Source organism: Schistocerca serialis, chromosome 1, assembly GCF_023864345.2.
Source record: "Schistocerca serialis cubense isolate TAMUIC-IGC-003099 chromosome 1, iqSchSeri2.2, whole genome shotgun sequence".
Lineage (NCBI taxonomy): Eukaryota > Metazoa > Arthropoda > Insecta > Orthoptera > Acrididae > Schistocerca > Schistocerca serialis.
Genome location: NC_064638.1, coordinates 372,147,648 through 372,162,157, shown reverse-complemented (window position 1 = coordinate 372,162,157; position 14,510 = coordinate 372,147,648). Strand labels below are relative to the sequence as shown.

General features: G+C 39.6%; 1 protein-coding gene across 1 annotated transcript in view; it reads left to right on the top strand.

The window, feature by feature from the left end:
* The first annotated feature begins 1,615 nt into the window (after positions 1-1,615).
* LOC126470649 (twinfilin) overlaps positions 1,616-14,510 on the top strand; it is an 80,971-nt gene continuing 68,076 nt past the window's right edge. The window contains exons 1-3 of the mRNA XM_050098636.1: positions 1,616-1,720; positions 2,216-2,293; positions 14,307-14,418. Of these exons, the coding sequence (XP_049954593.1) occupies positions 1,696-1,720; positions 2,216-2,293; positions 14,307-14,418 (215 nt within the window). The 5' untranslated portion in view covers positions 1,616-1,695. The remainder of the gene's footprint in view (positions 1,721-2,215; positions 2,294-14,306; positions 14,419-14,510) is intronic.

Below are 14,510 nucleotides of genomic sequence, written 5' to 3'. Positions count from 1 at the left end.
CACGTTAGTGCACTTTGTTAGACAATGAAAAAATGTAGTGAATTTTGAAAATCTGGTTAACATGAGATGAAAAAAAATTCTAAAAAATAAGTTGTTCTCATATATTCTCTATGGATGTACATTTGAGTTAAGTTCATTGTATTATGACAAAAAGTCCTACACAATTTTAAGATGATCCTTGGATTATTTAATAAATATTTAAAGCTCACTCCTGAGATACACTTAGTTGTTTACATCTGCATCCCCTCCCATCATTTCCCTTACTTTATCATTAGCGTTTTCACACACCTGAGTTGGAAACACTACTTAGGCGACTTTCAAGATGGCGACAAGTGAAATTACTCGTTTGGAAACTGCACTGAATTTAGCCGAGGAGCTTATAGTAACGTTTACGGTAGAAAAACGTAAATACATACGGTGGATACGGGTATGGGCATCTTGTAGGAATCGTTTGAGAACATAAAATACACTAATAAGGAAGGTTTCAGATGAGAACGATGTTTAATTCGAAAATAATTTTTGAATGAATAAAAGACATTTTGAAATCTTTTAAAGCCATATTTCAGGCTGTTGTACAAGGTCGAGTATAATTATGCATTATGCAGTACCAGTTCATATTAAATTACAAGCAACGCTGAAATATCTAGTAACTGGAGTGACTGCAATATACGTGTTGCATTCTGAAAAGTGCTGTCTTTAATTTTTATGTTATCTACAATACACTGAAGGTACAATGAAAAGTAAGGTTTTTGTCTCAACAATTCAGTTTTGTTTTTATTTTCAGAGTTAGTCAAGCTTTTGATAGATCACAGGTGCTGTAAATATACATTTGTTTTAGTCACTTAATTTTGTAAACAAACGTTGTACTACCTCTCAGAACAGACATTATTCAGTGCCGCAGCTAATGTGAACGCGTATGTTTATATAAGACTTTAATGAGGGCCAAGATTACTTTTAAATACCTAAAACCACAAATAAATTTCCATTTCACAGTAATGTTAATACTCAAAAGCTACAGCAAAAAAATAGTATCATTATATTGAAATAAAAAATACCTGGACAGTGGTATTGACTGTTTTCCAGTGAAATGAATCTCAGCTAGTTTACATTCTGAAGTTTCAACAATTTTTAAACCATTTCATCACTCCAAATGATGGTGTAGTAATCTGCTAGAAATAAGTGTTTATAAGTAGTTGTTGGATGCTAGAATGATATTCCTATCGCACTGTCTAAGAACATTTTGCAACGTTAAATGTGTTTATTTACTTAGTTGAAGACTGCTATTATTTTAACATGACGCTATCTTTTGACGCATATTAACAAACGGTTTCAGATCTCTGCTGTCGAACGAACTAGAGCAGAATGAGAACAGATCCATCAATCTGCAGTTGTTGATTCTCGTAGGCGAATGTGGGGGAAGTGACATCGAGAAAAGAAAACGCCTTTCAACTTTCGTAACTTACGCGTAAGTTGATATGACAGTGTGCATGTAGAGTTCTTCTACATGTAAGTTGACTTACGCGATGGTGGTGGTGGGGGAAGCACGTGTAAGAAATTCTTGCCTGTGGAAACCCGGCTTACCGTGACGTTGAGTGGCATAGATGTAGTTGCTGCATTGAAGTCTTTGGTAGGTTTTCCGAAAAGGAGGGGTTGGGACGTATTTTGTTTCTATATTTATATTTACCACAGTATTAAATGTCTCATCAGACGGGGATACGCGGTAAAATACAATTTTTGATTTTTTTAGCATTTACAGAAGTAAACATTCATTCAGAAATATTCATATCTTCTAATCTACAAGTCTGACGATATTTAATACTTACAAATTCGTCATGAATAGTTGATACAAAGTACTGAGTTCAGTGTACCGGTGGTTAAACTTAAGTCGTCATCAGATTGTAATGGATGACTTTGTTACCAAAAAACGACTTGTAACAATTTTCATGTGTAATTGACTTTCATCTCGTAGTTACAGTACACGATCGAACTGTACTCCAGTGGGCCGGTAGCATGGGTTTATTGGGTGATGAATTTCGGGCACATGTAGCCGAAGTATGCAAGAATTATTAAAAGCTTTAGGGGAAATATTCACGTGTGTGACCTGAATAGAACTCGTAACGAAAACGCGTATTGTTAGTTTTCGCGTAGTTTAAACCACACACAGAATGAGTAATTGATTTGTTCATAGTTTCCAAATATGTATTTTCTGTTGCAGCAAATGACGCCCTCAAAAAGTTTTTTGGGAAATGCAAAGGAGGAAATATTCGTGTATTTAAGGTCTCTATAGAGAATGGTGAGTTAAGTATATTGTTCTCTGTAGTACAATTGTAATGTTTGGAAGAAAATAAATGTTCATTAAAAACTTAATGATAATTTTTAAAAGCCCATCCAAGGGAGAGCAAAATAAAGTAATTGGTCAAAATCGCCCATAAACATTAAAAATATTGGCTTGTCACCAAGTCAACAGAAAAACGTTAAGATACTGGAGTTGTCTTCAGATTCTTGTTCTACCATCCTGATTGATGATTTCTGTATTTGCAGTGCATGCCCTCAAGTGGATGCTGAGATGACTTCAGATACATGACACTTGAGGAATGTATTCACTTGAAGTGTCTTTTTTTCTTAATGCTGTTTTCTTTTTCTACATCCACTATGGTGGGAATTCAGTTGTCTATCGATCCTATTTTGACAATAAATGTCAGAGTTACATAACAGCCAGACCATTACAATCAGGCTTTGACCCAGATATTAGATGTATATTGACTCTTAAGGAATATGTGTGGAACTACCTTGAATTTTGTGTTTGCTGAAAGCAGCGCTGCAGAAAATGTGACTGAAGTAGCCATAAAGAGCTTCAGCAATTGGGTTACTTCTGGCTTGTGTGGCATGCTATTAGCTGTTAAATGTGGTTATACCATATGTTGGCAGGTTGAATAAAGAGTTAAAATTATATACCCAACAGAAACAAGCTGCACAATCATTAGAACACTGGATGGGCATACTGGTTGAGTGGGTGGTTGTGGTTGATTTATAGCATAGACTGAAGCCTAGGCTTAGTTGGAAGGTAAGTTATTGAAGCCAATGAATGTTGTTTTGAAATAAAGGTTGTGGCAAAAGATTGATATGTAGGGGTGCTTGCGCTATCCACTTTTCCACGATATTTAAGGCACTTTGCTAGGAAGTTAGTTCAGAAACCCTGTGGTAGATAATACACAAGTCTACGAGCCATATTTTTTTCACATATTATGTACATATATCGTACACATAAACTACAAGAGACACTACATAACTGTCACTTGAAACTCCTTATGACAATACCAATTTTGGTATATGCTAGGGTTAATATGTACTGCATTGAACACAGGTGCTGTGTCACAGTAGGCCACCTAGGAATAAAAAAAAGCTAATGATATTGACAATATTAGAAACACTAAGAAGTAGTTCAAATTCCGGGATTACAGAAGTGTCCGATTCCACCCGTCTCCTTTTACCCATGACGTCATAAATATGACGAAAATGGCTGTTCTAAGCGTCTTCAATATGGCGCCAATGATGTCACTACATACACATGGCAGCAAACACGAAAATATGTATAAATAAGACAATGTCTCCCTCCTAAAACACAATCAAACCAACGAGAGAACTGTGGGAAACTGGGGCGTTTTAGGGAGGGGACAAGCTAAATATAGCAGTTAAACAAACATACCACAATCCATAAACACAAAATGAACAAAAAAAAATTACAAAAATCTACTGGAATCGGACACTTCCCTTGACCTATATAGGTCAGCTGCACCTGACAATACCAAAACACCAATGCCTACAGCAAAAACTATGAAAATTGGAATCAGAAATTTTCTTTGACCACAGCTGACAATACCAAAACACCAATACCTACACATAAAACTACACAAATTAGAATGGGGTCATTTCCCTTGACATATACGACATCAAACCCAACAAGACAACATCTACTAACACAGCCAACTCATAAACTCTGTGCCTTAATGACATATAACACCCTTATGCCATGGGTCAAAGCAGACGGGTGGAATGGAATGCTTCCATTGACCTCAAATTCCAGCATACAATTAGAATATTTTGGGAATCATTGTTTGCAGAAGCTATTGTTTTGATTTTATATTTGACACCTTATGTGTAGGTGTGACTTATTTCTCAGAGCAGAGATCTCTGTGATGGTTATGTGACCACAATGGACAAATATTAAACAATTTAAATTAAGATCAGATAATAAAAGTAAAACACAGTAAACCAAAAATATCTCTACACGTTTAGACAAAAAAAGAGAACACATAAATAACACATTTGTTGTAGTTGATTGTATTGAATACTCCATTCAAACTCTATCAGTTCTCTCCCTTTTCATTTTTAACAGAAAATATGTAAATGATGATTACACATTGTGCCGCACCAATATTCTTTTGAGTGAATATGATTGAATCATGTATTCTGTTTGTTGGAGTATCCAGAAACTTGTGTATATAAAGTCGCTTGTGCCACAAAGCGGTGGTTCCATTTAATTCTTTGGATAGCACTTTTGACAGGCTTGGTATAGCTCAGAAGTAAAACTTAGTTTCAAACAAATAACCATAAAATAAAGCAGGGATATGTCATGCTACAAACTTGTTCCTACTGAAATTTACCCCTCAGGGATTCAGCGTTCATTGGCTGGATACTGGGTTGGTGATCCGAGGGTTCCCGAACTGGTGACTGGTAACGCCACCAACCATCTGTCATTCTTAAGCTCTGGGTGTGCTTCAGCGACCACCATGCAGCAGAACATTGTGTGTCACACGGAATGGGGATCTTGGCTTGACCAGCTGGATTAAGAGGATGGCAAAAACCTATATAAAAAAACCCTCAGTTTCAAGGTATGCTGTGCACTGATGAGATGGATGACTGTTGAGGTGGAACAATCATTAGCAGACAACTTCAGGCGAACCTGCCGCACTTAAGTTATTCAAGGCTAATACAGCCATGTAGCGCTCTGTCCAGGTGAACTGTTATTTCCCTAGCTGCTAGTGGCCTCAAGGGGGAACCTTTGAAAAATTTCCCTTCTTGCTCCCAGTGGAAAGGATGATCCTCAGGAAGGTAGCAACATCCAGTCTAACAAAGAGAACTCGTATAACCAGTATTCCCAACTTTGAACTCTTTCAGAACTCTAGTTTGTATAGTAACTGAATACATGCTATTAGTAACAATGTATTTTTATTAGATAAATGGTTTAGAGAGAATTGCAGGTACATTAAAATCTGTTGCGCAGTTGCAAAATGGGACTGTTGGTGGAAACCACAAATTCCTGACAAGTGAAAAAACTGTAGAAGGCCAAAAACTTAAGGGAATTTGCCATTGAGACTACATTAAATTACAGTAAAAGTGTTGTGACATGCAGGGACCTGGTGGATATCCCCAAAGAAGACCTGAAAATTGAGTGGACCCAAGAAGGCTTTGTAGAAGTGCAGAATATTGTGAAAAGGGTGCTGGCGATATAATTAAATCTGACTCATTCATCCTCATTCTTAATAGTACAAATCTCCCAGAACATATTTAGGTGGATTTTCTTTTCTTAACAGTGTGGCCCTATGTCCCCAACCCAGTGTGATGTTTTAACTATCACTGATTCTGTTTCTCTGACCAGTCTAGAAGACACTGCTTGTGATATTCTTTTATTAATTTCAGTTTTTAGGGGAAGACTTTGTCTTTTGGGAAATGGAATTTCCATCCTAGTGGCTGATTTCACTTTTCATAAATGATTGGGTACACAATTGAAATGAATATGATATATATTGTTAAACATTTCTTTTTACACACAAATCACAAAGCAATTGCCTACAGAGATTATCTAGAGCACAGTGTGCCTAACACAGAACAGAACAAAACTGAGAGCGTACAGTGATTGCTCCTGGCTTATATCCTATGAACCAGTCTAAGGTAGGAAACTATAGCTTCCTAAACTTTTGTATTCTTTGCCTCTTTCTTTCATCATTGTATTGTGTTTGTATTAAAAATTTCCAAATATTTTCATGAAAACTTTTACTGAAGGAAAGAAATAACTAACTTAACAGGCTTACCAGAAGTTCTGGAAATCAGGGAATTTCAAATGTGTCAGGGAAATTTGAAAAAAAAAAAAAAAAAAATGGAAAATCTCGCTTTTGTCTCAGTAGATGAAATGGTTTGTTTACTGAGATGTCGTGCATCATTGCTAGCTGGGGGCAGCTGAGTATGTGCGCTGCTTCCCTACTCCCTCACTCGTACTGCTTCTCCCTTCCTACAACTCCCCGCAGTTTGCAGTCATTGCTGCCACCAGTTCTTGCCACTAGCCTAGCAGCTGCCGACGAGAGGCAGTGAGGCTTGGTTCATTTGGATCTGATTCTCAGATATTGTTGGCGCATGTCCATGAGATGTGTCTGAGTGACTGTGTGAATGTGTGTGGCTCTCATTTTCTGACAAAGCCTATGGGGTATCACTAATGGATTGGGCCTGCTGATCTGAAGCCTGTCATTTCCCACTATGTGCAGGCCATGCCAGTAGGATCTAGTCTCACCATCTGTCCGCAGGCTGAATTTGTCTGTGTGGTGTAATGCAATGGATTTTCGTGATTTATCCATGGATCCAGGACTGTGATGCCAGAGGCTATGGGCGATGGATTTCAGGAATTGCGACTGTTTCACCACAAGCACATTGTACAGTGCGGCATTTTATAGACTTTTATTTATTGTAGTACATTTTGGCACTTCATAAGCAGTTTATATATTAGAAAGCATGGACAATTAGAAGAAGAAAATTGTGGCAGTCGCTGGTGGTTTGTAGGCTATGCACTCATATATTTCTCGAAAGAAATATCACGCAATACCTGTAAAATGATAGGCACAACACAGTGGGTAATAACTGATAATGTACGTGGTAAACCAACATTTTATTTGTGGCCACCTATAGTGTTGGTTTACACAACTCTTCCCTGCCTTATACACTTCTTTCTAGAGGCTTACTTTTTTCTGATGTTATTTCTGAAAACAGTGAAGGTATTTTAAATCTATCTTGCAGCTCCAAGGAAATGCATATTTTTGTCACCAAATGTGTTTCGCTTTATTGAACGATCATTCCATGTCAATTCAACTCTTCCTGCCCCTATCTCTGACCCTCTCCTTCTCTTTCCGTTCTCTGTCCATCTCCTCATCTCACATCTCTCCATTTCCTCCTCCCCTGTCTCTGTCCATTTCCTCCTCCTCCTCTCCCATTGTCCAGGATCTCCTCGCAAACTGGCCCAAAACAACACGCCAGTCGTGCAGGGCGACCAAAAGTATGGTTATTCTCACATCATGGGTGACACTTCTTTTTCATCCCCACCCCTTTGATAGGTGGTCGGTTCTTACCCCACAGTGATTCTTCCTCAACAGTAAAGGATATGTGTACAAGTTTAGTTGAAATTGGTCTAGTGGCTTAAGAGGAGATGTAGAAGTTACATCACACACACACACACACACACACACACACACACACAGGTATAGATAAGAGCAGATGTGGCACTTATGTACATTCATACATACATTTTTGTAATATATTTGCAACACCGAGTAGGACTGGAGATATTACAGCCAAATGATTTGGGAGACAACATTTTATACAAAGATCATGTGCTTGAAAATACAGCCCCATATGAAGTGAGGAAGATGAAATTAGTATTGAGTGTTACTCCCATTGCTGGCTATAACTGCTGCTACACACTTCAGCATTGAATCAAAAAGGCTCTGGATGTGTTGTTGGGTATTGGAGTCCATGCTGCCTCCACATATGCCATAGTTGATCTGGTATAGCAGCGGATTGTGTATCCCGGGCCAGTCGTTCCACAATCATCAGGTGTGGAATCCAGTACCATCCCAGACCATAATACTGGTAACAGGATCCTATGGTCATGCATAAGGCAACAGTGGAACTATCTCTCACGATGATGTCTCCTGACTCTAATCCAAACATCGTGGTATTGGCAGAATTGTGAGTCTTCAATAAAAAAATGTCATTCCATTCGGTTGTTCATATCTGTCATTCATCGCACCATTGCCGATGCAAAAGCCTGTGGTGTTGACTCAGCGGTAAATGCAACAATGGACTACTCACAGACGTTCCTCTCTGCTGCAAATGATGTCTAATGGTACATGCGGACAATGCTTGTTGCGCAACAGGTTGAATTTGTTGTGTGATATAATTCGTAATGTGGCAAAGGGATCCATGACTGCCATGCACATAGTATGCCTATCATTATGTGTAGTGGTGCAACAAGGTGGCAGGCTGGGGGAAGCTTAAGTGCCACTACATATGGGCCAAAACTACCGATTGAGACTGGAGGAGGTCACAATCTATGCTCACTAAAGAGACTTACAAAGGGACCATCAGATCTGTTAATCATGGATTTTGATGAGTCTCAGGCATGTTGTAGAGGGAATGTCCTGAGTACCTGGGTAGCGGCTTTGTTGTGTGTGACAATCCCTTGTTTCCAAGAAAATCAATGTGTAAGTTTAATTTGTACCTTCTATACCTATAATTTCAATCATGTTTTGTTTAGCTGTAAACCTCTCTGTCTTTTATTACACCTCTCTTGTAATGACTGCCAATGGAGTTTGTTGAGCATCTTGGTAACGCACTCGCACCAACTAAACGATAAAAGATGGATTGTGCCACTCTCCCTCTCCCTCTCCCTCCTGTCAGTTCTACCCGATAAGGATTCCACAATAATCAAGAATGGTTCGAACAAGCACCTTTAAGCCATTTCCTTCATGGATGAATATATGCAGATATTACCTTTATTTCTATAGATTTTGTATCATTACAAAGTATTGAGTTGTATCTACAAGGAAGTCTAGATTCCAATCCCATACTTGACAGGCTAATATTTTTTTCACTAAATGGCTGTGTAGGATGGTGTCAGATGCCTTCCTGAAGTTAAGGAACATGGTATCAACATATGTGCTGCTACTGAAACTGCCATACAGAATTCTGTTTTAGCACAACAAGTAAGATGATTTTGTAATCTGTTCTATAACAAACTGAACAGGTATCTGAAGAAATAATTCTGCAATGATTGATTTATTAGCGACATTATTACGCCAAAGTGACCATTTTTGAATAATTTTGCGTGACATAATCTAAATGATGAATAGTAATATGAAAAAAAAGTAGATGGCTAAAATTTCAGCCTATAGTGCCAGCATGATAGTAGTGAACCTTGGCTGGTTTAGTCAAAGCATGAATAAAGTTACGGTGTGAGAGATATGCACAAAACTTCACCATCAATTTTCTTGGGAACTAGGGGCCACAGTTTGAGTTCGACAGCTTTGTAGATGGTCTAGGGGAACTTCTTTGGTTATTCTCTGTCATTAAAATTCACTTAGCATGTCATTATGATGTGTAATTATGTGCGATTCTGAGGACACTACAGCTGGTAAGTGAGATATGTTTGAGTCACGAGAATCTTCAGCTTCATCGAGGCCTTGGTCGGCCAGCTGTCCTCTCCTTACAAAGCAAAATTAAGTATTGTGTGTGTATCTATATTTTTAGTAATTGATTTTTATTCTATAACCATGACAAATTCCTATATCATTGTGAGAGAATCCTTGAGTGAAATAAATAACTGCCATTCAATCTACGCAACAGACAAGTCAAGAAATTGCAGACTCTCAAAGACAACACTTGCTTTCCAAGACAGGAATGATTGTGTTGGGTACTGTGGCACATGTGAATTTAGGGCAAACAAGGCTAAGGATAATGTAGTTGAGGACTTAGTGGCCCAATGTACTCTCCATCTATGCGCCGTCATGTTGTTGTTGAATCACAGGATCATTTGTCAAGATGGTGGAGTGGCATTGTGTTGGAGAGGGGGAGGAGGATTGGGAGATATGGGGGATGATCTGTGATGATGACTACCAGTAAAACCAGCTTCCTAGACACGGCTTGGTACAGCCACCAGGGCATGCGTTTGACATGCATTGGGTTTGGATAGTGTTGTAAAACGTGTACACTGTGTGATCAAAAGTATACAGACACCTGGCTGAAAAGACTTAAAGTTCGTGGTGCCCTCCATTGGTAATGCTGGAATTCAGTATGGTGTTGGCCCACCCTTAGCTTTGATGACAGCTTCCACTCTCACAGGCATACATTCAAATCAGGTGCTGGAAGGTTTTTTGGGGAATTGCAGCCCATTCTTCACAGAGTTCTGCACTGAGGAGAGGTACCGATGTTGTTTGGTGAGGCCTGGCATGAAGTCGGCGTTGTAAAACATCCCAAAGGTGTTCTGTAGTATTCGGGTCAGGACTTTGTCCAGGCCAGTCCATTACAGGGATGTTACTGTAGTGTAATCACTCCGCCACAGGCTGTGCGTTATGAACAGGTGCTAGATCATGTTGAAAGATGCAGTCGCCATCCCCAATTTGCTCTTCAACAGTGGGAACCAAGAAGATGCTTAAAACATCACTCTAGGCCTGTGCTTTGATAGTGCCATGCAAAACAACAAGAGGTGCAAGCCCCCTCCTTGAAAAACACGACCACACCATAACACCACCGCCTCTGAATTTCTGTTAGCACTACACACGCTAGCAGTTGACAATCACCGGTCATTTGCCATATCCACACCTTGCCATTGGATCGCCACATTGTGTACTATAATTCGTCACTCCACACAACGTTTTTCCACTGTTCAATCATCCAATGTTTACACTCTTTACACCAAGCGAGGTGTTGTTTGGCATTTACCAGTGTGATGTGTGCTGCTTGACCATGAAATCCAAGTTTTTTCACCTCCCACCTAACTGTCATAGTACTTGCAGTGGATCCTGATGCAGTTTGGAATTCTTGTGTGACAGTCTGGGTAGATGTCTGTCTATTACACATTACTACCCTCTTCAACTGTCGGCCGTCTCTGTCAGTCAACAGACAAGGTCAACCTGTACGCTTTTGTGTGGTACGTGTCCCTTCACATTTGACTACTGAGGTTGCTGATGTGGAGTACCTGGCAGCACAATGCACCTAATATAAAAAAGTATGTTTTTGGGGATGTCAGGATACTTTTGATCACATAGTGTAATCCCCTCTTTAGTGAGACCCGGGAGCTAGCCCAGAGTATAGTGTTTGTGCCATATTGTCTTTCATATACATGATTATAACTGCTGAATGTGTTACATGGATAGCCATTGTTTTAAGAACTGATCTGACCCCGTTTTGATAAAATAATCCAGTTCCAGATAAGGTCTTTGCTGAATTTGACTTTCAAACTAATTGTTGTGTAGGAGATCTTAGTGTTTCCTTGTGGGGCTGGTTCCTCTGTCTATTGTGTAGGGGACCAGCCAGCTACATTTTGCTGACTTGATATTTTACTTTCTTCTGTTTGTGTATAAATTTTCAACAATAGATTAAAAGACGATGACTTGGCAGCTTAAGGTTCATCTACATCTACATTTATACTCTGCAAGCCACCCAACGGTGTGTGGCGGAGGGCACTTTACGTGCCACTGTCATTACCTCCCTTTCCTGTTCCAGTCGCGTATGGTTCGCGGGAAGAACGACTGTCTGAAAGCCTCCGTGCGCGCTCTAATCTCTCTAATTTTACATTCGTGATCTCCTCGGGAGGTATAAGTAGGGGGAAGCAGTATATTCGATACCTCATCCAGAAACGCACCCTCTCGAAACCTGGCGAGCAAGCTACACCGCGATGCAGAGCGCCCCTCTTGCAGAGTCTGCCACTTGAGTTTATTAAACATCTCCGTAACGTTATCACGGTTACCAAATAACCCTGTGACGAAACGCGCCGCTCTTCTTTGGATCTTCTCTATCTCCTCCGTCAAACCGATCTGGTACGGATCCCACACTGATGAGCAACACTCAAGTATAGGTCGAACGAGTGTTTTGTAAGCCACCTCCTTTGTTGATGGACTACATTTTCTAAGGACTCTCCCAATGAATCTCCCAATGAATCTCAACCTGGCACCCGCCTTACCAACAATTAATTTTATATGATCATTCCACTTCAAATCGTTCCGCACGCATACTCCCAGATATTTTACAGAAGTAACTGCTACCAGTGTTTGTTCCGCTATCATATAATCATACAATAAAGGATCCTTCTTTCTATGTATTCGCAATACATTACATTTGTCTATGTTAAGGGTCAGTTGCCACTCCCTGCACCAAGTGCCTATCCGCTGCAGATCTTCCTGCATTTCGCTACAATTTTCTAATGCTGCAACTTCTCTGTATACTACAGCATCATCCGCGAAAAGTCGCATGGAACTTCCGACACTATCTACTAGGTCATTTATATATATTGTGAAAAGCAATGGTCCCATAACACTCCCCTGTGGCACGCCAGAGGTTACTTTAACGTCTGTAGACGTCTCTCCATTGATCACAACATGCTGTGTTCTGTTTGCTAAAAACTCTTCAATCCAGCCACACAGCTGGTCTGATATTCCGTAGGCTCTTACTTTGTTTATCAGGCGACAGTGCGGAACTGTATAGAACGCCTTCCGGAAGTCAAGAAAAATAGCATCTACCTGGGAGCCTGTATCTAATATTTTCTGGGTCTCATGGACAAATAAAGCGAGTTGGGTCTCACACGATCGCTGTTTCCGGAATCCATGTTGATTCCTACATAGTAGATTCTGGGTTTCCAAAAACGACATGATACTCGAGCAAAAAACATGTTCTAAAATTCTTCAACAGGTTCTGTGCGCTCAAGGCTTGGCTGGCAAGTAGAGTGAGGACTTTTTTGCAGTTTATAGTTTTTGGCAACATTCATCTTGTAATGATTTAGTAACTAATTTAGGAGTAAAAGATAGCACTGTTTGGAATAAATTCATTGTTGAGGTAGAGTGTCAAACACACACAAACCCCTACACTGTGCTGTCTGGACACAGTGGGGGGGGGCATAAACATTGATGGGATTGCATTTTGGCAGGTGGACTAGGTAGAGCAATATGACCACATACTGGTAATGACGTGAATTATCAGTGAATTTCATAAAGTATCAGAGAATTACGCTACATTGTGCTGTCTAGACACAGTGACATGAGATGAGTGGACACATTGGCGAGATTGCATTTCAGCTGGTGGACTAGGCAGAGCAAAGTGACCATGAACTGGGAATATCATGAATTATCAGGGAATTTGTGTGTAACTGCCCCACAGAGAGGGGTTACTTTGTAGTATCACTATGTTAACAACATAGTATGCCATCTCACATATTCATGTGCCTATTTCCTTATTCATGATTCTAGTTGGGACTACTGGCTTGTCAAATTATTGGTCGTATTGGCATAATGTGTTAATACAGTTGATTGCAGGCACACTAGCTGCAGCGTAGTTGTTCTGCTTCTGGATAGACTTAAACTGCTGAAACACACCTCCCCTACCATGTGGTGGCCCCTCACATAGTAACCCCCACCATTACTGTTGGCCACTCCTCCACGGGGGCAGAGTTATTTTGTGTGCGCTCCACCTGCAGTTTCAGGAACAGATGTAATATTACCATATTGGTTGCATCTCCTCCCCTTCCCTAAATCTATGAAGAAAACTTGAGACTAGGAGCTGTATTTCTGGGTGTCCAATGCTGTATATGTTAATATTCTGCTGCACATGTTTTTGTGAACTAATCTAATTGTCAAAATATGCAGAAAAATAGAATTTACAATCTTGAAAATATTTCTTTTATCAGTAACGGAGGTAGCACTTCAGAACTTCTTAGATACCTTTGCCGTGCACCTCACGGTGATATGTAGATGTAGAAATGATAATGATAGTAATAAGAAATACCCAGTGCTGCAATTTTATTTTGTCACGAGTACTCAAATAGCTGCAAGTATTTAAATTAAAAACTTGACATGACACAGTTCTGTTGCTACTTTAGGCACACAGATTGCTAGATTGGGCTTAATATTAACAAAATGACACTAGATACTCAAGGAATAAATGTCAGTGCAATACTTCGACAAGCATAAAATGATTTTGACACTATTTGTAAATTGTACTGCATGATGCTTAAATAAATTCCTCTTCCATTTCATGTTTTAGCACTTTGCCTGTAGATGTATTTTAATCTTTGTATGTTGTCTGTATTGTCACTCCTTTCTATGCGTCTCCCAATTCTCTATGCATTTTCTATAGAGTTTACTATTTAGTGTAAGGTCATTGGAAACATATAGTGTGCCTATATACTAGAAAATCTTCAGCAGGAAGAGGCAAGAACCGATTTGTCTTCACATGTAAATTCGATTCTGGTGATATACATTTGTATGTTTCAGAGCAACTCTCTTTGGCAAAATTTAAAGAGGCAGTTGGAACATGGCAAGAAGATTTTGACAACTGTATTCTTCCTCTTGTCGAAGATGAGCAGCCATCATACATATTATACAGGTGAGGACAGGGCCGTATTTTGTACTTTGTTAGATATAGAAAGGTAGCATTATGTTAGTCTCCCTATCACAGCTTAAAATTGTGGTAACCAA